This window comes from Lampetra planeri, chromosome 52 (assembly GCF_965212315.1).
Source record: "Lampetra planeri chromosome 52, kcLamPlan1.2.h2, whole genome shotgun sequence".
In the NCBI taxonomy this organism is placed as follows: Eukaryota; Metazoa; Chordata; class Hyperoartia; order Petromyzontiformes; family Petromyzontidae; genus Lampetra; species Lampetra planeri.
Genome location: NC_136158.1, coordinates 5,800,390 through 5,825,969, shown reverse-complemented (window position 1 = coordinate 5,825,969; position 25,580 = coordinate 5,800,390). Strand labels below are relative to the sequence as shown.

The window sequence follows — 25,580 nt, the reverse complement described above, 5'->3', positions numbered from 1 at the left end:
CATCACTTACACTATACACTACAATACACACTGCATACTACACTATACACTACGCAACGCACTACACTACATTACTATATACCACACTACGATACACTGCACCACTACACTAATGTGGAAACGCATTCTCTTTGGGACTGCTTTTGGTGTTTAGCGTGTTGTCCTTCTCGTACCTCCGAATTAGCACGGTTGGCTTACGTACGGTGCGAAAGAAATTCAACATACGCACAGTGGGGTGCGTCTTACTGTTTTGCGGAGCGTCTCTCTATCCCGGATAATACGCGACGCGAATCGAGGTGGTGCCCTCGAGGCATCGAAGCACTCGGCATTGGCGAGTGCCAGCCACCTGCGATGGACGCGGCTTAGAGGGGCACGCAGACATTGACGGAGGAGGTTACGCTGGAAGCGTGGAAAGGATGCACGCTCGGAATCGAGAACGCGAGGCTGCAAGATGACCGCGTGGATGTGGGGACACACGCCGGCTAATGACGTCGCTAGAGAAAGTCAGCGGGGCTCGGGCAGGAGGCGTCGCGTTGCGTTGCGTGATAACATGAGTGGCAGCCAGGGGTTAATCATCATCTGTATTTATACTGCAGGAGGAATCAATGAAGCTCTGTTTTTTAACGGACGTCCAGTCGGGACGAGTCAGAACGCTCCAACAACGGTACAAACGCACGATCGGAGTGCCAAGTGTTGGAAAGCTAAGCAAGTCACGCGATAAAATATGCAGAGGAAACTGAACTATTGTTTTTTCTACCAACCTCGAACACCACCCCAGCTACAACCCGGAGTACCCCTTCGCCTCCAGCCGTCCCGTTCACCATGAACCCTAAACGCTGGCGAGATGTTAACTACCTCGCCTGGTATACAGGAGGTCGTAGGTTCGATCCCGACCCTGACGCCTGCTGCGTATGCGGCGTTTGCGTGTTCTCCTTGTGGAGGAGATGGAGCGATGGAATCAGTTTGCGCGCAGGTGCCGGGTATATCGTTACGCCGGACGATCGTAAGGTGAGGCAGCGGAGGAGGCTTGGCGAGGAGGCATTCATCCAGCAGTGGATCGTTCACGGCGGTTTATGATGAGGGGGCAGGTGGGGGAAGGAATGGAATCTTTAAGCAACTTTAAGCGGTCTCAGTCGTCCTCTTTTAAAACCCCGTTCCCGCATTTGCGTGATGGGTCCCGCTGACACGAAGGGCGGAAGAAATGGGAGGCGCGATAACTGCGCGAAGCATGTGATTTGGATGTCGTGGTTCGGGGTGGGAGGGTGGGGGGTGTTCTCGTGAATTGACGGAATAATTCTCGAAATGCTCGAACCTTCCAAAATAACACAAAGCAGTCGTCAAACGTGCTGTCCGCTGTGCTCCGGGCTCGGCACACGTACATTCTCTCGATTGTGCGGCTGTGTTTAATCACCGGAGCAGCCTCCCGATTATCGTGCACTTTCCCCCCGCGTTAAAACTAAAATAAAATAAAAACCTATCCGATTGGCAAGGTGGCTTCAGCGATAAGAGGGAGCGGCCCGCGGTCTGGAGGTCAAATCATGGATGGGGTGGGGCAGTTGACTCAGCCCCATCATCCCTACGGGAGGGGGAGGTCAATGAAAATGACCACCGCTTTGTACGAAAGTCGACAGCAGCGTTCTCCTATCAAGATAGCCTCGCCCCCGTCGTAGCAATGTGGAATTGTCACCACTCTAAACGGGGAAGGAGCATTAATGCCGCCTCAATGTGGCTCGGTCGAGTGGCAGGAAATCAGTTTTATTGTTGTTGTTTTTAAAAACAAATGTTGGCTGTGCATCCTTAAAGCTGGCAGAACAGGGACACATTCATTTCGGCTCGCTTATCGGATATGTAAACAAAGAGGTGGCATGCCTGTCAGTAACTTCAGCTGCACATTTTTTGTATTTTGTATGTATGCAAGTAAGCCCCGCGTGATGCGCTCACACAAAGGCGACAGCTTCACATTTCCGTGGCTTTCGTAATGTGGTCTTTTTGTGACAACGAAATTTTTTTGCTATTGACGAACGCTTGAGGAACCACCGCCCAAGTGACTTCCAGGTGGGCGGTTTAGCTCGAATTTCCTCTTTAATTTAATATAATGGGAAAAAATGTTTATGCCGATAACATTCAAAGTGCACGTCTGATGCGAAATACGCAGCTATAATTCCCGTGAACGTAGTGTTTGAGAGCCTGGTCTCTCTACCAAGACGCCGACTGTTTCGCCTCATCCGTCACACGGTGTTTAACCAGCACAACACTGCAGGTCACAACAATTCACTCACCCACTGACTCACCCACTCACCAACACTCACGAACGCACTCACTCATTCAGCCACGGACACGCCCACTCACTCACCCAATCACTCATCAATTCACTAATCTACTCACTCACTCCATCACTCACCAACTCAGTCACTCAGCCACTCACCCAATCACTCATCAACTCACCAACTCACACGCCCACTCACTTATCAATTCACTAACCCACTCACCCACTCTCCCTCACCCGCTCACTCACTCACCCACCCACTCACTCACACGCCCATTTACTCATTCACCCACTCACTCGCTCAGCCACTCACCCAATCACTCATCAATTCACCAACCCACTCACTCACACGCACACTCAATCACTCACCCACTCATTAATTCACTAACCCTCTCACCCACTCTCACTCACCCGCCCACTCACTCACCCACCCTCTCACGGACACGCCCACTCGCTCACCCACACATAAATTCACTTACCCACTCACTCAGCCACTCACACGCCCACTCACTCACCCACTCATCCATTCACTTACCCACTCATCCATTCACTTACCCACTCACAAAGCTACTCACACGCCCACTCACCCACTCATCAAGTCACTCACCAACCCACCCACTCACCACACTGCTGGTCAATCTCACTTCGCTCTGCTTCTCCCCTCGCACTGCTCCTCTGTGGAATTCCCTCCTCCTCCTCATTCCATCATCATTATCATCGTTTCTTCTCGCGCTCGTTTAAATAAACCTGTTAGATCTTCTCTCGGGCAACTTTGATACTTGTGCTGTTTGTTGCTGACCGCTTGATATTTCTTGACTTTTTGGCCCCGTACTTCGCAGCCGTGTTCAAAGAACATGAACATATGAAAAGTCTCATCAGTATAGTACACGTTTGACTATCCAATGGCCATGCAAATCAGCCGTGTTGTATGCGTGTGTGTTTAAATACATTTGCATATGTAATGCGGGCGAAAGCGACCTTCCGGATGTGACGTCACGAGGAGGCGGAGCCAGGTGACGTGGGTGAAAGGTAGGGGGTCCTTAAGCGCGTAAACCGGAAGGAGAAGGCAGTCGGGGTGTGAATGGAAAGGTGTGGGGCCACGCGGGCGTACGAGCCGAGGGGGCACCGTCAGAAGCGGGAGCCAACCCTGGGAACAGTAGGGAGCTACTGGGAGGTGTAAAGCTGCAGACAGAGATAGGCAGTAAGGCTGTGTGTGAGGGGCAGCGAGGTGGCTGCCAAGAGTCGCAGGAGCAACGAGAAGGCGAGACAGCACGAGGCTGTCAGAGCTGCAGCAGGAACAGCCAAGGGAGCTGTGTGAGAGTACAGCAGCGGAGCTGCTGTGGGGCTGCAAGAGCGACAAGAACAGCAGCGGGGCTGCTGATGTGGACTGGAGTGACATCGGAACCAGCACAGAGAGAATAAGAGAGACAGCCGTGTGGGAACGCAGTACGGACCGAATAAAGGACACTGAGCCAGAGATCGTGGTCAAGTCTTTTATTACACTGGGGTCAGAAGTGAAACGGCATGTCTAAGCAAGTAAGGAAGAAAATTCCCCCGGCGCCAGCATCGGCTTCTTCGTCCGACGACGACGAATTCCCTCCGACCACGGATTCTGCTGGGGTGGTGGAGGAGAGCCCTGCTGAGGCGAGCACGGGGACGGGCGTGGAAGATGTCGGCGCGATGGCGGGTCCGTCAACAACATCGGACGCTGACCAAAGATGGCAACAGGTGGCAGAACAACTGAAGACACTCAAGGACGTCCTGGCGCATCTATGTCACCTCGTTACGCCAAGGACGACGATGGAACGAGAAGGTGCTCCACGGGCCGCCACGTTGCCTGCCCTGCCGCCGCCATTGGCCACGCGGCAAGAAGACGCCATCTTGCGCGCTCCGCGGCGCCAAACCGCCATCTTGGCCACGCCGCGGGCCGACGCCATTTTGAATTTGCCTCCAGAACAACCATCATTGGAAGACGGCGTAAAGAGGAGTCGGAGTCGCCACCTTACTACAGTTAAGGAATTCTCTATCGGGGGCGATTGGAGCGCTTTCGCCTGCCGATTTTTGGCGGCGGTTCGTTCAGCAAGATGGACCGATGCGGAGGCCTTGGAAGTGTTGCCGACTCTACTGGACGACGAATCTGTTCGATTTTTCCGTTCCATAACGGCCGATAAGAAGAAGACTTTATGTGGAGTTTTTGAGGAAATGGCCGACGCCTATGAGCCACCTGACGACGCGCATCGGCGATTCGCTCAACGACAACGAGCACCCGAAGAATCGCCCGTGGCGTTCAGGGGTGCGGTGTTGGAGCTGGCCATGGCAGCATATCCTGACACGCCACAGGATCTGCTCGAGCCTCTCATATTGGGGAAAATGCTGGAGCTGTCTCGGGATCTGGGGATCCCCATGCCTGTGTGTGGGCATGAGAAGCTCACGTCCCGGGCGGCAGCAAAGTGTCTGGATGCGCAGTTTAATCTCCGTCGCTGGAAGCAAGTGGCGGCATGAACGGGTGGGCCCGTCAAGGAAGGAGGCGCGATGGGGTGGGACCCCACAAGGGCGATCTATGTGCCGGATGAGCGGGGTCCACAGGAGCTGACGGCTGCCTCCTCTCCATGGCCGGGGCCGCGCGCTACGCCATCGGGACGGGGCCGCCGGGATGCAAGACCTGCGCTTCGGCGCAACGAGGCCGATTGCTTCCGCTGCGGCCGTAGGGGCCATTACGCCAAAGATTGCTGGGCCCGCTTCCCGGGTCCGCCGCAGCAGGAGCCCACAACACCGGACAAGCCGACCAAGGAACCTCCGAAACAGGCATGTCGGCACGCACCAGACACTCGGCAAGGCTTTACACCTCACCCACCACCTTTGTTGCGCGATCCTATTGTTGTTGTTAAAGAAAGGCCATCGACGGGGCCTTGTCATTCAGTTACGCAGTGGCGCAAATTGGCACGGAGAGTTGTCGCGGCCGCTACGGGTTCGTCCACTGTACCGGGGTCCATACAAGGTGTGGACGTGCGCATTTTGGTCGACTCGGGAGCGTCTGCGACTATTATATCGGATGTCATTTTCCATCTGTTGGGCATTCCGCCGGGGGCTGTGCGTCCGGTTTATGGGTCTTGCGTCGCTGCGAACGGGGGTAGTATGGGTATCGTGGGCCAGGTGGATGCTAAGATATCTATAGGGAATGTGTCGGCTTCGGGCGTTGTGTTAATATCGAGATCTTTGGCGGTTCCTTGCTTACTAGGCACGGATTTTTTGGCTAAGATGCCCATTTTGATTAAAATCAATGAGAATTGTATTGAATTGCCGGGGGGCCGTCGAATCTCGTTTCTGCCGTCGCCCTGGGGGCGACCTGCTTCGGCCGTACAGGTGCAGGCGCTGTCCGTCGCATCTGTGGACATCCCACCTGGTTCACAGATGCTTATACCCTTGCGGTATCGGAAGCCCCTGCCCAATCGGCTAGGAGCACAAGGGGTCTTGTTGTCACCATCCGCCACGATAACAACGGGATTGGCGTTAGTTGGGGCACAGACCATCGTCCGGCCGGATCAATTACCGGTTTTACAGGTGCTTAATGCGGGAGTGGAAAACATCCGTGTTCCGGCCGGTACGGTTGTGGCACATGCCACTACGGCGTTTGCGACGCACGATTGTCCGCATCGCCGGGGAGTGGTCGCTGGTGTTTCCGAGCCAAGGGGTTCGGATAATCGTTGGATCGCTACCTTATGTGACGAAAATTCTTCCCTGTCCGTGGGGCAACGTGATGCGCTGCGTAAATTGTTGCTGATGTATTCGGATGTGTTCAGCTCCGACGATTTGGATTTGGGACGCACATCGTTGCTTTCCCATCACATTGAGACGGGCGACGCTGCCCCTATTCGGTTAAATTCGCATCGGATGAGTCCAGCGGAGCGAGAACACGTTCGGGGGGCGGTGGAAGACATGTTGGCTGCGGACATTATATCGCCATCGAACAGCCCATGGGGCGCTCCTGTGGTCTTGGTTAAGAAAAAGGATGGCAACTTGCGATTTTGTGTCGATTTCCGGAAATTGAATAAGATATCGGTGGCAGATGCGTACCCCCTGCCGCGTATGGACGACTCCCTTGACGCATTGTCGGGGGCTAAGTTCTTTTCCACACTGGACCTCTCTTCGGGATTTTGGCAGCTTCCCCTTGACGAGTCCTCACGGGAGAAAACCGCATTCCGTACGCCGCAGGGGTTATTTCAATTCAACTGCCTCCCGATGGGATTGAATGCGGCCCCTGCTACATTTCAAAGATTGATGGAGCTCGTTTTGACGGGGTTGCAGTGGGAGACGTGTCTTATATATTTGGACGATATTATTGTGTTCAGCCGCACATTTGAGGAACATTTAACGCGGCTGGAGACAGTGTTCACGAGGATGCGCTCTGCCAATTTGAAATTCAAACCAAAGAAATGCCACCTACTGCAACGGTCCGTCCGTTATTTGGGGCACATTGTGAGTGCAGAGGGGGTGTCCACGGACCCGGAAAAGACGGCGTGTGTCCGGGATTGGCCGACTCCGGCCTCTGTAGGGGATGTTCGGCGGTTTTTGGGATTTGCCTCGTATTACCGAAGATTTGTGCCGGGGTTTGCGACGATTGCGAGGCCCTTGCATCTCCTTACGGGTAAAGGACGGAAATTTGTTTGGGGAGAGCCGGAAGAGGGGGCCTTTCGGAGTCTGCGTGATCTATTGGCTACGGCCCCGACATTGGATTATCCCGATTTTGATCGCCCTTTCATTCTTGATACGGACGCGAGTGACACAGGTATTGGGGCGGTATTATCACAGTCTAAAGGGGGCGTGGAGCGCGTCGTGGCGTATGGTAGCCGAGTCTTGTCGCCTGCGGAAACACGCTACTGTGTCACTCGTAGAGAACTTTTGGCGGTTGTTTTTTTCCTACGGCAATTTCGACCGTACCTTTACGGTCGTTCTTTTATTGTGCGTACGAATCATGCGGCCTTGCAATATGCACTTAAAATGGACCAGCCATCGGGACAGTGGGCACGTTGGTTGGACACGCTGCAGGAATTTTCCTTCCAAATTCAACATCGGAAGGGAGTGCGCCATGCGAACGCTGACGCACTTTCTAGATTACCAGGGCGCGCCCCTTGTAAATGTGCGTCGGGGACGCATAGGTGTTCGCCGATTCTGAACCCCCCTCAGCCGCTTACGTTGGCCGTCGGGAAGTCGGATACTCCGATGGAACCGGGACCGACTGATGGGGTTTTGAATCTGCCGCGGTCTGTCTGGATTCGGGAACAGATGATGGACGAGTCGTTGTTGTCCATGCGGAAGCGGTCTATGAGGGACAATGGAAGTCCGAGTTCGGCTGTGGGGCCGCGAACCGCTCTCCGAGATGGTCTGCTTATGTGGCAGGAAAGGTTCCAGGAAAGCTGGCGTGTGGTGGTACCAACGTCCTTGCGATTTGAGTTGATTAGAACTCTCCATTGTGACACACTATTGCATTTAGGGGTGCAGAAGACCTTGTTGACGTTACAACGTCATTATTTTTGGCACGGCATGGCGACAGATGTCGTAGGGCACGTGCGCGCGTGCCCTGAATGCGCCCGGCGTAAGCCGCCTAAACATCCTTACGTGCCGCCTCTCCAGTCGATTCAGGTGTCTCGAGTCAATGAATTGGTGGCACTGGACATATTGGGACCCTTCCCACCATCGGCGAGGGGAAATAAATATTTGCTGGTAGGGGTTGAGTATCTCTCCCGTTGGCCGATGGCCTGGCCGTTGCCCGATCAGTCGGCCGCGGCCATCACCGACGCCTTTTTGTTTGGGTACATTATGGACAAGGGGGCGCCGGAGAGACTCCTCACGGACCAGGGCCGAAATTTCTCTTCTAAATTATTGGCTGAAGTGTGCGCAGGCCTTGGGACTAAGAAGATACGGACATCTCCATACCATCCGCAGACGGATGGTATGGTTGAGCGGCTGAACAGGACATTGTCTGCCATGCTTTGCCATACTGTGAGTGAACAGCAATCGGATTGGGATCTGCACATCCCCGCAGTGCTTTCGGCGTACAGGATGACGCCCCATGCGGCTACAGGGTATTCGCCGTTTTACCTTATGTATGGTCGGGAAAACGTGCCTCCGGTGGATGTGCAATTGGGTACTGGGGTGAAGGGACCTCGTAAACCACTCCCTGAATACATTCAGGACACGGTTCGCCGGGTTACGGAGGCGCGGGAAAACGCCCGCGTGGCTACGGCCAAAGCCCAGGCCCGGAACGAGCGGTATGCTCGGCGGTCTGAGGGAGAGTGCCCCTGGAAGGTGGGAGACCTGGCCTGGCTCCATTGCCCGCAGGTGCGGCCGGGGACCTCTCCTAAATTGCACAAACCTTGGCATGGTCCTGTGCGCCTCATTGAGGTTCCCAATCCACAGTCGGCGCGCGTTCAGTTTGGTTCTCGCCGTTGGTTTGTTCATACGTCGCGGTTGAAACCATATGTTGCTCCCCTACGTGATGCGTCATCTCCCAATGTTGCCTTGCCGGGGTCTGTTGCTGCTGACTCTGACTCTTCCCCGCCTGCGTCCATTGATCTTGCTGGAGCGCCTGTCGTACCTGTTCCAGACAGGCCGACCGTGACACCGCGGGGGAGGAGTGGGCCTGTTCGGAGGGCACCTGCCAGGGCTGCGGTACCTTCAGGCCCGGCGACCCTTCCGACCCCGCTGCAGGCGCATTCGCGGAATACGACCAAGACTGATTCGTCAGGGACACGAGATGTCGGTGGACTTCCAATCGCAGCAGGGGAATTACCCCCTGTCATTTCTCGTGTTCCTTCGCGTCCCCGTTCTACAAGTGGGCCGCCGACCGTCCGGGACGGGCCGGCGACCCGCACTCGTTCCAAATCGCTTACGTTTCGTTGATTGTATGTTGTTATTGTTCTTGTTCTTGCCGTCGTATTTATCGCATGCTTTCGTACGTTCGTCGATGTTACTTGTGTGTTGTTCTTGTTGTTATATTGCATGCTTAGTGTCCTTTAAGGGGGAAGGTCGGTTCACCGCATTACGCTTTGGTGTTGTTCAGCCGAGGTCGGCTGGGTTTTTTCTATGGGGGAGGGTGGTGTAATGCGGGCGAAAGCGACCTTCCGGATGTGACGTCACGAGGAGGCGGAGCCAGGTGACGTGGGTGAAAGGTAGGGGGTCCTTAAGCGCGTAAACCGGAAGGAGAAGGCAGTCGGGGTGTGAATGGAAAGGTGTGGGGCCACGCGGGCGTACGAGCCGAGGGGGCACCGTCAGAAGCGGGAGCCAACCCTGGGAACAGTAGGGAGCTACTGGGAGGTGTAAAGCTGCAGACAGAGATAGGCAGTAAGGCTGTGTGTGAGGGGCAGCGAGGTGGCTGCCAAGAGTCGCAGGAGCAACGAGAAGGCGAGACAGCACGAGGCTGTCAGAGCTGCAGCAGGAACAGCCAAGGGAGCTGTGTGAGAGTACAGCAGCGGAGCTGCTGTGGGGCTGCAAGAGCGACAAGAACAGCAGCGGGGCTGCTGATGTGGACTGGAGTGACATCGGAACCAGCACAGAGAGAATAAGAGAGACAGCCGTGTGGGAACGCAGTACGGACCGAATAAAGGACACTGAGCCAGAGATCGTGGTCAAGTCTTTTATTACACATACACTATGGGGAGCGGTGGCGCAGTGGTTAGCGCGCTGTCCTGGGCCTCCCTTAGGTCAACTCGGCGTGACCCCTACCCTCAATCCTGGCCGTGTCCCCGCACGAACCCTTATCAGACCATATTACCGTCGGGCAATTGACGCGCAGGGACGCGTTGTCGTCGTCCCGTGTGCGATTCGACCCTCCTGGCTGCTGTAGTTCACGTGGTGGAGCCCGGACCCTTTAGAGAGCCCGCGGCAGGTCCAGGACAGACCCCGCACGGCACGCGGCTCGTCAAGGTGCAGGGCCTGCAATGTCTCGCTCGCTCGCGCTGCTGATGATGCTGCTGCTGATGATGCTGCTTGATGATGCTGCTGCTGATGCTGCTGCTGATGCTGCCTGATGATGCTGATGCTGCTGCTGCTGCTGCCTGATGCTGCTGCTGATGCTGCTGCTGATGCTGCTGCTGATGCTGCTGATGCTGCTGCTGATGCTGCTGCTTATGCTGCTGCTGATGATGCTGATGCTGCTGCTTATGCTGCTGCTGATGATGCTGCAGCTGATGCTGATGCTGCCTGATGATGCTGATGCTGATGCTGCTGCTGATGATGCTGATGCTGCTGCTGATGCTGCTGCCTGATGCTGCTGCTGATGCTGCTGCTGCTGATGCTGCTGATGCTGCTGCTTATGCTGCTGCTGTTGATGCTGCTGCGTGGAAGCTCTGCTATAGCGAGCACTACCTTGAGAGTATTTTGGACAACTCTTTCCCACCGTCTAGATGTATCTTTGAAAGGGGGGCGTGGGGATACCCACACTCTACCCCACCACACCTGGCCAGCCGATCGTCTGTGTGGGCAGATGCGGTGTTGGGGGGGGGGCGGTTAATAGACTTGCCACCACCGCTTCAACCGCGGCACCGCGAGAACGAACCTCCCGGTTTAGTCCGCCAGTCGAGCGCAATTCTGACATTGACTCGGTACTGGCGGAATCGTGCCCATTAAGAGTCTCTGATTCGTCGACGTGAGTCTTCAGGTCTCAATGTGAGTACTGTGTGTGTTGTGTCCCTGTGTGAGTCTACGGGTCTCTATGTGAGTCTGTTGATCTATGTCAGTCGGTGAGTCTCTATGTGAGTCTGTGGGTCTCAATGTGAGTACTGTGTGTGGTGTGTCCCTTTGTGAGTCTACGGGTCTCTATGTGAGTCTGTTGATCTATGTCAGTCGGTGGGTCTCTATGTGAGTCTGTGGGTCTATGTGAGTCTGTGGGTCTCAATGTGAGTACTGTGTGTGTTGTGTCCCTGTGTGAGTCTGTGGGTCTATGTGAGTCTGTGGGTCTATGTGTGAGTCTACGGGTCTCCATGTGAGTCGGTGGGTCTATATGTGAGTCTGTCGGTCTCTATGTGAGTCTATGGGACTCTATGTGAGTCTGTGGGTCCCTGTGTGAGTCTACGGGTCTCCATGTGAGTCTATGGGTCTCAATGTGAGCCTGTGGCTCTCTATGTGAGCCTGTGGGTCTCTGTGTGAGTATACAGGTCTCTATATGAGTTTATGGGTTTCTATGTGAGTCTACGGGTTTCTATGTGAGTCTATGGGTCTCTTTGTGAGTCTATGAGTCTCTATATGAGTATACGGGTCTCTATGTGAGTCTATGGATCTCTATGTGAGTTTGTGGGTCTCTATGTGAGTCTATGAGTCTCTATTTGAGTCTATGAGTCTCTATGTGAGTCTATCAGCCTCTATGTGAGTCTGTGGGTCTCAATGTGAGCCTGTGGGTCTCTATGTGAGTCTACGGGTCTCTATGTGTGTATGGGTCTCTATATAAGTCTATGGGTCTCTATGCGTCTATGGGTCTCTGTCTATGTTGAGTCATTGATGGTCAGGCTGAGACCATCAACTCAGTACAGTCGACGACCCGGGTTCAATCGCAGGGGATGTGCGGTTGAGACCTGGATTTGAACCCAGGTTCTCAGAGGTGCCGGCTCAGCATCTCGGACCCTCTCAGCCGGCGGTCCCCAACCTTTTTGGCACCAGGCACCGGTTTCGTGGAAGACTAATTTTTTTAATGGACCGGGGGGTGGGGGGGTGGGGGTCCATCATTGGGTCTTTCTCCCTTTTCAAAGAAGCTCTCCCGCGACGTTTGTTTTTTTTACTCATTTTGGCTACTAGGGGTTGGAGCTTGTGGGCTCACCCACACTGTGACACTGAGACGAGTGCGCAGTGCGGGAAAGAGGTGCGGATGGAAGTGGTAAATAATAAAACAATGGGGGCGGGCCACACGCAAACCCCGGTTCCTAACAGGACACGGACCTGTCGCGGTCGCGGCCCGGGAGTTGGGGACCCCTCTGCTCTAAGCCACGCGTCTCGCTGTCTATTAATAGCTCCCAGATTTCGCACGCACTTTGGATCAAAAGCGTTCAATGTCGCTGCTGCCACAAAACTGTTTGGAAGCGCCACCCCAGCTTCGTCTCTTGGCATCTCCCGTCTGCCATCTCTGTCCTCGTTTAAACTGACTTTCTTCATAAAAAATGACTCAAGTTTAAGTGTGAATGTAATTTGACAATATTACCGCTATTATGAAGTTTTTTTTCAGTTTATAATTGTGGAATGCTTTGATTGATGTCTGCCGGCCGAGTGACTCCCTATAGAAAGAGCTCATTAGCTCACTTTTGCTTTACTCAGCGGCAAATACACTCCTGATTCTGAAGTGCGTGGGTGAGGGTGCGAGAGTGGGTGAGTGAGTGGTTAAGTCGGTGGATTAGTGAGTTATTGGGCGAGTGTGTGGATGGGCGAGCGAGCGAGCGCGTGAGTGTGTGGGTGTGTGGATGAGTGAGCGTGGTGTGAGTGTGTGGTTCATACTCTTTAGTTCTTTCGGTAAAGTCACGTAGGTATAAAACATAAAATAAAAATTAAATCACCACGTTTCGATCGCAACGTCGTGATTTAATTTTTATTTTATGTGTTATACCTACGTGACTTTACCGAAAGAACCAAAGAGTATGGATCCCTGCAGTCACGAAAACTTCAAACCTAGAATGAGTGTGTGGTTGTGCAAATGCCGGCCCTCTTGAAACCAACGGGAAATGAAACCTCCGGACATCCGATCCAAATTCTTTTCTAACCTCGCCCTTACCCCCCCCCGCCTCTTCCTCTCCCCCTAATCAACAACAACAACCACAACAACAACAACAAACAACGAGCGCAGACGAGACGTCCTCCCCGTCACCGGGCGGCGACGTCAACCAGCTTGGCGGCGCCTTCGTGAACGGCCGTCCGCTCCCCGCCACGCTGCGCCTCCGCATCGTCGAGATGTCGCGCCGGGGCGCGCGTCCCTGCGACGTCTCGCGGGCCCTGCGCGTCTCGCACGGCTGCGTCTCCAAGATCCTGGCGCGCTTCCGCGAGACGGGCTCCGTCCTGCCCGGCGCCATCGGGGGCAGCAAGCCGCGCGTCGCCACGCCCGCCGTGGTGCGCCACGTCCGCGAGTGCAAGCGGCGCGAGCCGGCAGCCTTCGCCTGGGAGATCCGTGACCGTCTCGTCGCTGACGGCGTCTGTGACAGGTGGGGGCTGGGGGCTGGGGGGGGGGTATGGGGTGCAGGGGGGGAGGGGGGTGGTAACATAGAGGCCCATAGACGAACACAGAGAGCCACAGATTGACATGTAAATCCATAGCCCAACATAGAGACCCATAAACTAACATTAAGATCCATATACTAACATAGACACCCATAGATTAACATAGAGACCCATAGATTAACATAGAGACCCATAGACTAATGTAGAGACCCACAGACTAACATAGAGACCCATATATTAACACATAAACCCATACATTTACATAGAGACTCATTGATAAACAAAGAAACCCACGAACTAACATAGAGACCCATAGATTAACATAGAGACCCATGAACCACACACTCACACTACGCTCACCCATAGATTAACATAGAGACCCATAGACTAACGTAGAAACCCACAGACTAACATAGAGACCCATAGATTAACACGTAAAGCCATATATTAACATAGAGACCCATAGACTAACGTAGAAACCCACAGACTAACATAGAGACCCATAAATTAACACATATACCCATAAATTAACATAGAGACCCATAGACTAACGTAGAAACCCACAGACTAACATAGAGACCCATAGACTAACACAAAGATCCATAGATTAACACAGAGACCCATAGTCTTACAGATAAATTCAATAGTCTAACAGAAGGACCCCTAGGCTAGCAAAGAGGTCCATAGATTAACAGAGACATCCATAGATTAACACAGAGACCCATAGACTGACATAGGGACCCATATGCTAACATAGAGACCCACAGACTGACATAGAGACCCATAGATGAACATAGAAACACGCACCAACCGCGCCCTTTCCCGGCAGGCTGAGCGTACCGTCGGTAAGCTCCATCAGCCGGATCCTGCGGAACAGGACGGAGGGCGGCGGAGGATCGGCACCACCCCCGCCCCCACTCGGGGTCAAAGCCGAGACCCCCGCTGACCTCCACGCGCACTTCACGTGGCCGTGCCCTCCACCGCCACCCAGGCTGCCCCTCTCTACCCCGGAGCCGGGCGGGCCCCGCGGACTCAAGCCGCCCGCCCCCTCGGCCCTGGGCAGCCCGCTTGTGTGGCACACACCGCACGGGGTCCGGGAGAGCCTGCACTTCGGCGCCGGTGAGAGCAGCGTGAGAGGCACGGGGGAGAGACACCGGGGAGAGACACTGGGGAGCGGCGGGGAGTCAGGGGAGAGACAGCGGGGAGAGACACGGGGGAGAGACACCGGGGAGAGACACTGGGGAGCGGCGGGGAGTCAGGGGAGAGACAGCGGGGAGAGACACGGGGGAGAGACACCGGGGAGAGACACTGGGGAGCGGCGGGGAGTCAGGGGAGAGACAGCGGGGAGAGACACGGGGGAGAGACACCGGGGAGAGACACCGGGGAGAGACACGGGGGAGAGACAGACTGCGAGAGCCAGAGACAGACAGGGAGAGGCGGGGAGGCACAGGGGAGAGACACCAGGGGAGAGACACTGGGGAGCGGCGGGGAGTCAGGGGAGAGACACCGGGGAGAGACACGGGGGAGAGACAGACTGCGAGAGCCAGAGACAGACAGGGAGAGGCGGGGAGGCACAGGGGAGAGACACCGGGGAGCGAAAGACTGGGAGAGCCGGAGAGAGACAGGGAGAGGCGGGGAGGCACGTGGGAGAGGCACGTGGGAGAGACACGGGGGAGAGACACGGGGGAGAGACACCGGGGAGAGACAGACTGTGAGAGCCGGAGACAGCCGAGGAGAGACAGGGAGAGGCGGGGAGACACAGAGGAGAGACACCGGGGAGAGACAGGGAGAGGCGGAGAGAGCCGAGGAGAGACCGGGAGATGCGGGAAGAGACAGTGCTCGCTCACGGCTACAACGAGCCGAGAGAGAATGTGGACACTGACCAGAGATATAATTTTCTATCTACGTCGGATCAAACCTCCCGTAAGTCACGTGACTTCTGTGTGGCCACGCCCAGTGGGAACGCCTCCAACCTGCCCACCGCCGCCCACTGTGAAAACAGACGCCGCACCTCCTCCTCCTCCTCCGTACTGCTCACTTCCGCTGGCTCCTTCCTTCTTTCCTCTCCCTATCTACCTCTCATTTTCATCATCATCATCATCACCCCTATCATCATCATCATCACCCCTATCATCATCATCATCACCCTATCATCATCATCATCATCATCACCCCCCTATCATCATCATCATCATCACCCCTCTTTCATCATCATCATCATCACCCCCTAACATCATCATCACCCCTCTTTCATCATCATCACCCCCCTATCATCATCATCATCACCCCCCTATCATCATCATCATCATCACCCCCCAATCATCACCACTCTCTCATCCTCGACATCTCAGCCGGGCCATTCATTCTCCCCCTCCTTCTCCTCTTCCTGCTCCCTGCTCTGCCTCCACCTCCGTCTCCTCGCTGCCCTCATCTCGAGCCATGCCCTCCTCCTCTCTCTTCGTCTTAGCCACTTCCGTCTCGGCCTTCATTCTCTCTGCCGCTCACCCTCTACTCTCTTCTCTATTCCCATTCCTTTATCCTTTCCCACAAATCATATCCTTGACTCTACTCCCCTTACCGTGGTGGTGTGCCACGGGCACAACGATTCATTGGTTTTAAGTAGATCGACAGGCAGACGGCAAGCGGCCTTGAGCAGGACACGTATGTTGAACTTCTTTCGCACCGTACGTATCCAAGCGTGCTAAAAGGGTTTATGGCAGTGGGTCAGGGTAAACATATTGGAGTGGCAGCCAAGGAATGGAACGCGTTCCGGCAGGTCGTCCACCGTGGGAGATGGAGCGGTGAGATAAGGACGTCTTGCAGGTGCTCGGTGGAATATTATATCGCAGGTGGCAGATTGGAGAGGCCTCCATCCAGGAGTGGATCGACCACGGCTGATGTCGACGGCGTGAGAACAGGGGGGTTAAAGAGATGACGCGAAGGGATTCTGACGACGGAGCAACCTGATGGGAGAATCGCAAGGAGAAGTATTGTGACCTCCCACGTGGTGGCGGTTGAAAAGAGTGATGGACGAGACGTTAACATATTCTTAGGTTTTTTTTCGGTAAAGTCACGTAGGTAAAAAATTAAAATTAAATGTAATAAAAGTAAAATAAAAAAAAAATAAAAAAAAAATAATGTGATTTTATTCATGTTATTTTATTTTATTATGTAATATTATTTTATTATTTTATTTTATATTATTTTAATTTAATTTTACTTTTATGAATTTTAATTTTAATTTTTTTACCTACGTGACTTTACCGACAAAAAAACCTAACAATATCAATCCTTGCAGTGACGAAAGCTTCAAATCTAGAGACGTTAACAGTCCAGTGTCTGGTAGCCTAATGTCCTCCTCCCGTGTGCCGCAGGTGTCTCCGTGTGCGAGTCGGTGCCCTACCCTGGCAAGGTGGAGGACTGGGGCTGCGTGACTCGGCTCCCTTTCCCGAGCATCGGCGCGCTCCTCGATAAACCCTCCACGGGTTTCGACATCAAGTTCCCACAGGTTCGTCACGTGGGGTAGGAGGCGGGTGAGAGGGGTGGGAGGCAGAGAACACGTGGGGGCCTTCTGAATGACTCTGTATTTTCATAGGGCGCCACGGTGGTGAGATCTCAAATACCTCGCCTGGTATACAGGAGGTCGTGGTGAGTTCGATCCCGACTCTGAGATCTTGCAGTATATTTGGAGTTTGCATGTCTCTCTCTCCCTGTGGTAGCGTGGGTTTTTCTCTCCTTTCATACTGAGAAACATGAGTTTTAGAGTATTTGGCTGATGTAACTTTCCGCGCATTAAACCGCTTCGTTAAGCAGTCATTTGTGGCCAGAGTGCTTCTGAAAAAGTGCGTGATAGCTCAGTGGGGCCTTACCTGGGAAAATAAAAAATAATTTGAGAGTTTCGTATTCTCCCTTGGAAAAAACATTTAGGACTATTGAATCGGGAATATGAATCTCCCTTCTGAATATTTGTCAACATCTGCAAAAAATTAGTCACTGCACGATTTTGGATGATATTATTTCGTATATGATTAACGTCATACTATTTATATCATCATCATCACCGGTAAGGGTCTATCCACTGCTGGATGAAGGCCTCCCCCGACCATTGCCATCACTTTTATTTGCTCCGTAAGGAGCGTTTGTCAGGTTTTTCCCTGCAAGCCCGCGTCAAGCGATTGCCGAACACTGGGTGCGTGAAGTGTGTGCACAGTGCTTTTATCTGCATATGCATATAAATAAACATTGGTAATCGTGAAAAGGCGGAGTGTGTTTTAGATGACTCCATGGACTGGAGTTTGAGAAACGGTGATGCAAACCGCAATGCCTCGAAAAATTCTTAATTCGGTTGCACACCAGAGTGATGGGTTGCGTGCAACTCGGTTGCATGTCGATTGCACGCAATTCATCCTCGCAGCAGCCGCTTTTGGCTGGAAACAAGACGGTTATCGCATCGCGCGCTTTTCAGATGCGCTTCTGCGGCCATCTGGAACGCTCTCCCTTACGTTTTTCGGAAGCCACTGGGAGCTATGCACTTTTAAATCATCTCGATTGAAAACCCATTTCTTCAGAACTGCCTATTGTGTTTAGTTTGTTGTCCTTCCCCCGCACCTCCGATGACCACGATTGGCGACGTACTTACGCAAAATTGGGGTGCGTCTTAATTTTGCGGAGCGGCTCATATTCCGGATAATACGCGACGCGAATCGAGCTTTTGTGCTCGAGGCATCGAAGCACTCGACATGGCGATGGGCGTGGTTCAGAGGGCACACGGTCATTGACGACGAACGGAGAACGGACGCTGAAAAGTTCGCAGAGAAGCGTGGAAAGAATGCACGCTCAGAATCAAGACTGCGACGTTGAACGATAACTACCTGGATTGGAGGACACACGCCGGCTAATTACATCGATCGGCAAAGTCATCGGGTTAGACGTGTTCCGCGAGACGACTGCTCGCAGTCGAGAGAGACTCTGCTTTGAAGCACCGACCGATTTGTAGCGACGCGTTTCATCGCTTGCGAGCTGCGAATTGGTTGGTTACGAGCCTGATCTTATCCGACCTTTATAATTGTAGAGCGCTTCGCTTCACATAGTTACAAACATGAGACGGCATGAACAGAGAAATGATTCAGATGGCAGGGGCGTCCAGGGGCTTGCGGAATGCGTGGCCAGGATAGAGCGCTGCGTAGGAGTTATAGGGGGTTAGGGAACGGAATGGAAAGACATGGAGGGTAGAGGGAAGCGATTGTGCAACAGAGAAGAGTTTGAGGTATTCATAATCTTAGGTTTTTTGGGTAAAGTCACGTAGGTAAAAAATTTTAATTAATAAAAGTAAAATAAAATAAAAATCACGACGTTTCGGAGGCAACACAAGCCTCCGTCTCCGCCTGAAGACGGAGGCTTGTGTTGCCTCCGAAACGTCGTGATTTTAATTTTATTTTACTTTTATTAATAAAAAAATTTTACCTACGTGACTTTACCGAAAAAACCCGAGAATATGAATCCTTGCAGTCACGAAAGCTTCAAATCAAGAATTTTGAGGTTTTAAGAGAGGAGAACGGAAGGATGTTCAGGAGTGGTGGGGAGGGTGCTTCTTGATCTTTGACGCGGAGAGAAATAGTGGGAGGAGCAAGCAGCAGCAGCAGCAGCCTGCAGGTGCAGCCCCATCCGCTGTGGGTGCAGGAGCCAGGTGAAAGGGGGTGGAGCTAACCATACGGAGGGGGGGGGGGCTCCACTGTAAGGCGCGTGACCAGCCGCTGTAGCCACGCCCAGACACCACAGTGCTCGTTGCGCAACTGCTGGCTGAGATGCGGACAAAGCAGGCGGCGTGGCAACGATTGAGTTGCGGGATTTTGAAGAGCGGCGGTTGTGGGGGCGATTCGACTCATCGCTCGGCTGGTTATTGACCCCCCTCCCCTCCTCCCCCCGGCATTTTCAGATGGGGGCAGCAGCTCTGAGCTCCTTCCCGCTGGGCTACGTGGGGCAGCACGAGAATCCGCTGGCCACGTTCATCGGCTGGGCGGACGTGATTGGAGACTCGCAGCCGGCTGCCGGGGGCACGAGACCGCAGCCGACTCTCGACGGTGAGGAGGAGCCCCTCGACAAAGGCCTCCTCCCGGAAGAAGGTGTCGTCATCATCGTCACCGTCGTCATCAACGTCATCACCATCGTCGTCGTCATCATCATCAACATCGTCGTCACCATCGTCATTATCATCGTCACCATTCTCATCAACATCAACACCATCATCATCAACGTCACCATCGTCATCATAATCACCTCCGTGATCATCATCACTATCACCGTCATCATCATCACCATCTTCATCATCACCATTATCATCATCATCATCACCGTCATCATCATCACCATCATCATCATCACCATCGTCATAAACATCACCATCGTCATAATCATTATCTCCATTGTTATCAACATCATAACCATCGTCACCATCATCACCATCGGCATCATCTCCATTGTCATCAACATAATTACCGTCGTCATCACCATCGTCATCATCATCATTATCGCTTGCCACGATCGTTACCAATGTCCTACTTCGTCACAATGGGACGAGCGGTGGTCGCGCGTTCGCTGCTTGTCATTGCGGAGGTTCGAGGTTCGAATCCAGCGGCTGCCCTGATTATTACCGCAGCGTGTAACAACTACAATACAACTACTACTAAGGTACACACCGCCTGTTTCACAGCGGACGTTAAAGATCTCCCTGACGTCATTCGCAAGAGTCGGCGATCGTGTGCCGGCATCACGTTTCAAGTTTGCCAAATTCGAAACTTACACCGCAAATTTACTCAATTGGAATTCTCAGCAACAGCAGCAGCAGAAATCATCGCCCCACTACTGACAGCAGACTAACGCCCCAAGGTTATCTTCTTGGTTCTTTCGGTAAAGTCACGTAGAAGGGAAATAATAAAATAATAAAAATAAAACATAATAAAATACAATTCTCAAGACGTTTCGGCCACAACGCAAGCAGCCGTCCTTCTACATTATTTTACCGAAAGAACCAAGAAGATGAATCCCTGCAGTCACAAAAGCTTTAAATCGAAAGCCCCAATGTTACTCTCGAAAACGAGAGTCATCCTGGTCTCTTGGGCTATCACCTGGTCAAATGCAGTTAACTTAAAACTTGACTCGCATTAAAGCTGCGGCCATTACTAGACACTCAGCCAGCCCGTGTACAGGGACTCCTCTACTTACGAACGAGGTAGATTTAAGAGGTTTGTTCGTAAGTCGATTTGTTCATAAGTCCAACTTTATTCCTGTCGAATCCAAACATGTTGTACGGCATGTACACTGAACACGGGGACATGGCTTAAAACGTTCATAAGCTCCTATAGATGTAGATGCCATCGGTTATTCGTGTTCTGCAGATGTAGACGCCAATGGTTCTTCACGTTCTGCAGATGTAGATGCCACTGGTTCTTCACGTTCTTCAGATGTAGATGCCACTGGTTCTTCATGTTCTGCAGATGTAGATGCCACTGGTTCTTCATATTCGACAGATGTAGATGCCACTGGTTCTTCATATTTTGGATGTAGATGCCACTGGTTCTTCATGTTCTGCAGATGTAGATGCCACTGGTTCTTCATGTTCTGCAGATGTAGATGCCACTGGTTCTTCATATTTTGGATGTAGATGCCACTGGTTCTTCATGTTCTGCAGATGTAGATGCCACTGGTTCTTCATGTTCTGCAGATGTAGATGCCACTGGTTCTTCATATTCTGGATGTCGATGCCACCACCGCCATCTATTGTGCGGCGGTTGAACTTACGACTCTCGGTTCAAACAGGCAACTGGACATACAGACAGGTTTGTTCGTATCTCTAAATGTTCGTAAGTCGAATGTTCATAAGTAGAGGAGACCCTGTATTGCGAGTGCAGTTAAAGGTGTGAGCCATAACACTGCTGTGTTTGTGTGTTTGCCTCCCACCCGTTCCAGCAGAAATCAAGAGGCTAAGTTCACATCATCACGCCAACCACATCTACCCGGAGCCTTCGTCGTAGTCCATCTCTTCTCTGTAGAGAGGGGGGGCGAAGGTGGTTTCTGTGTTCTTCGGTAACGGACACTCCCGCCAACACCCCCCCCCCCCCTCTCAATCCCGGCATCCAAATGGAACCTTCCGCAGCGAAGCTGGTATTGCTGCCCCACGGTGCAGCGCAGAAAGGTTGCACCTACAATTTAAAACAAACTCGGGACGTATCGCGGGAAGGTGTAGGATGGGAATATCTCACAGTAGCAGAAGAGGGGGCCATGTAAGGCGTCGTCTTGAGTGGCATAGTCTGAGAAGTCCACAATTTCCTGCTGAAATGAAGCACTCGGTGGACGATTATTATAATGAATATGCTAATTACACAACTGACAATTTCCCCGGAGAGACGGATAGATCTGCCAGAGCAGGGACAGGTGGCAAGCCGATAATGCACTCACCCACACACGAGCTCACTCATTCACCCACCCAATTACCCACTCACTCTCTTATCCACTCACCCACCCATCCAGGTGCCAGTGAGATTTTAACTCTGGAGAGGGGGGCGGTGAAATGACAGGGCGAGCCAATCGATGTGGCACGGCCGAAATCTTGTACGTACAAAGACAAGAAAACAACCCTCTGTATAGACCTCACCAGGCTGTTGGGGCAAATGCTGTTAGCGAGCACCTATTAAGGCATGCACGGCACACGAGGAGATGTGTGGCCAACAACCACGCCCGGTCGCCTTAGTCTCCCCGGTTGCTGATATTTATGGCTGAGTCGACCTAGGGGAGGCCCAGGGCTGGTTAAAATATTCGCCACGGTTGTTGGTCGTTCCCCGGGTTTGCAGCGCAGTTTTCCATAATTGTGGGCAGCAGTGGTGGTGAGCAAGTCAGTTTAAGACTCAGTGAGGCTTTCACGACCAATATTTCCATAATAAGTGAATATAATTGCGTCGTTAAACCCATCACCACCCGACACAGCCAGTGAAGTAAGGTTTGTCACATAAGCAAAACGTGCCAAGTGAGTTACGACTTTAGCAGCGCCGGTTGTGTGTTGGTGAGTAAACCCACGACATTTTACAAGTCGAGTACCGTGACGCTTCGCTGGCGATTACAACATCCGGCTTCATCATCAAGCGATGAGGCGCATCGCCTGATGGTGAGTAACAATCCTGGCATCCCAATCCTGGCATCCAAACCCTGACATCCCAATCCTGGAATCCCAATCCTTGAATCCAAATCCTGGCAATCCAATCCTGACATCCCAATCCTTGAATCCAAATCCTGGCAACCCAATCCTAACATCCCAATCCTGCAATCCCAATCCTGGCACCAATGCTGGCATCCCAATCCTTGAATCCCAATCCTGGCATCCCAATCCTGGCATCCAATCCTTGAATCCCAATCCTGGCATCCCAATCCTGAGATCCAAATCCTGGCATCCCAATCCTGCCATCCCAATCCTTGAATCCCAATCCTGGCATTCCAATCCTTGAATCCCAATACTGGCATCCCAATCCTTGAATCCCAATCCTGCAATCCCAATCTAGGCACCAATGCTGGCATCCCAATCCTTGAATCCCTATCCTAACATCCCAATCCTGCAATCCCAATCCTGGCATTCAAATCCTGGCATCCAAATCCTGGCATCCCAATCCTGCAATCCCAATCCTGGCATCCCAATCCTGCAATCCCAATCCTGGCATCCCAATCCTGGCATCCCAAATCGTGGCATCCCACGCCACCCTCTGGAGTCCATGCAAATCACCTTGTCCACCTCCACCGCCTCCTCCTCCTCTTCCTCCTCGCAAAGAGAGAAGGGGACAGGCGGCGCCACACGACGCCAATAAAAACAAACATCGCCTAGACGCCCACGCGATTCTCAGGTAAAGTTGACGAGGAAGCGAGGAGAGTGGAAGGAATGGGGCATTGGTTCGAGAATTGTTTATTATTAGTATCATTGATATAAAGTAAAACAATCATTAGTAGTAGGTTTTTACCCTTTTAAACTGGTACAACACTGACACCTTTATTCAAGGCATCATGTTTGCAATAACCACAACACAAGTAGTCAAAAAAGCAAACAAAAAGAAGCAACTCTGATAATGATAATAATATGCACTGTCCTTGAAGTTGATTGGTCCACACCCGAGACGGCTTTCTTTAGAGCCTAGTCCCCATTGGTGTTGGACCAGATGACACCAGAAGGCGTACAACTCAAACACAGTGCAATATCAGAGTATTGAGAGCTCGGGGTAAGCATTTACACTATGAGATCTCTTTTACCAGTGGCAAAATATAGTAGTAGGTTTTTACCCTTTTTAGAAGGGTAAAAACCTACTACTATATTTTACCCTTTTTAAAAGGGTAAAAACCTACTACTATATTTTGCCACTGGTAAAAGAGATCTCATAGAGTAAAACTATCATTGTTATTATTTTTTTAACCAGGTAAAAGCCTATACACTCTGGTTCTTTCGGTAAAGTCACGTAGGTATAAAATAAAATAAATCACGACGTTTTGGGCAGACGATGCTTTCCCACCTGATGACGGACGCTTGTGTTGTGCCAGAAACGTCGTGATTTATTTTATTTTATACCCACGTGACTTTACCGAAAGAACCAAAGAGTATGGATTCCTTGCAGTCAGGTAAAGCCTACCGAGCTATGTACAGTAGCTCTTTTTCAGTAGCGACCTGGCTATCACAAATGATAGCTCAACGAAGTGGCTCGTCATCGTGTGGACTTACTCTATACGGGTGACGTCCATTTTAAATGTGGAGGGAAAAACTGGAGGACCCGGAGAACAATCCACGCGACCACAGGGAGAGAGGACATGCAGACTCCAAATATACATCAGGCGTCAGGATCGGGATCGAACCCGCGTACTCCTGTATACCTGGCAAGGGAGATAACATTTCGTCACCTCGGTTGATGATGACGATAATAGCAGCCAGCGCCTTGTCCAGATAGACGTTTCTGGGCCCTGATTACCGTGGGCGGTTTGTGGATGTGTCTGTGACATGCTGAGTTCGTGCGGCAGGTTAGCGATCAAATTTCGATTTAAAGCTTTCGTGACTGCAGGGATTCATCTTTTTGGTTCTTTCGGTAAAGTCACGTAGAAGGGAAGTAATAAAATAATAAAAAATAAAACATATGTTTTATTTAAAAATAAAACATATGTTTTATTTTGATAAAAATAAAGCATATGTTTTATTTAAAAATAAAACATATGTTTTATTTTAATTATTTAATTACTTCCCTTCTAAGTGACTTTACCGAAAGAACCAAGAAGAGGTTAGCGATCCGTGATACGAATCCGGCAACCCGAGTTCGATTCCCGTACACCACCACCAACACCCGTGAAGATTATCTGAACCAGTCCTGGGCCTCCCCTAGGCCGACTCAGCCTCAAATGAGTACCTGGTGCGGTGTGTAAACATCGCCACTGGGGAGACAAAGGCGGTCGTGCGTGGTGCTCGCCATCCACTACTCTGGTGCGGGCCTTCATAGGTGCTCGCTAATAGCACTTGCCCCAAAAGTATGTTGAGACTATAAGGGGGATATTTGTATTTGCCTTCACATGTTTAGTTAAGTTCCTATATTTCAGATTGAAGCACTTGTACGTTTTTGTTCAGCACAAAGTATTTTCATATTAAAACAAAAACAATATTGAAAGCAAACAATGGCTGGGATTTTTATTTTTCTATTTGATGTTTCTCATTCCTTCATGAGAATCGGAAAGGTCAATAACGTCAAGCGGCCGGGAACAAACAGCACTCTCAAAGTTGTGATCGATACGAGTGTCTAAGGTTATTATTATTTTTTATGAGAGTTTAGGAAGAGAGAATGATGAGATGGGGGCATTCTAAAGTGTGGAACAGGGCAAGGGAAGAAGCAGAAAGATAAGTGATGTGACCTGCTGTGCGCTGCGTGAGTGAGTGGGTGAGTCGGTGAGCCATTGAGTGGGCGAGTAAGTGGGTTAGTGAGTGGGTGAGTGAGTGGTTGAGTGAGTGGGTGAGCGAGTAGGTGAGTTTGCGAGTGACTGCGTCGGTGGGTTGGTGAAGTGGGTGGGTTGGTGAGTGAGTGGGTGAGTCAGTGAGTGGGTTGGTGAGTGAGTGGGTGGG

General features: G+C 52.0%; 1 protein-coding gene across 4 annotated transcripts in view; it reads left to right on the top strand.

The window, feature by feature from the left end:
* LOC144734646 (paired box protein Pax-1-like) overlaps nucleotides 1-25,139 on the top strand; it is a 31,803-nt gene extending 6,664 nt beyond the window's left edge. The window contains exons 2-6 of one of the 4 annotated variants that reach the window (XM_078616922.1): nucleotides 13,089-13,440; nucleotides 14,286-14,575; nucleotides 16,831-16,964; nucleotides 19,392-19,536; nucleotides 21,425-25,139. In XM_078616922.1, the coding sequence (XP_078473048.1) occupies nucleotides 13,089-13,440; nucleotides 14,286-14,575; nucleotides 16,831-16,964; nucleotides 19,392-19,536; nucleotides 21,425-21,486 (983 nt within the window). In that variant the 3' untranslated portion in view covers nucleotides 21,487-25,139. Of the gene's footprint in view, nucleotides 1-13,088; nucleotides 13,441-14,285; nucleotides 14,576-16,830; nucleotides 16,965-19,391; nucleotides 19,579-21,421 lie in introns of all 4 variants that reach the window. The other 3 variants (XM_078616921.1, XM_078616920.1, XM_078616919.1) reach the window with 3 other exon arrangements.
* Nucleotides 25,140-25,580: the final 441 nt, after the last annotated feature.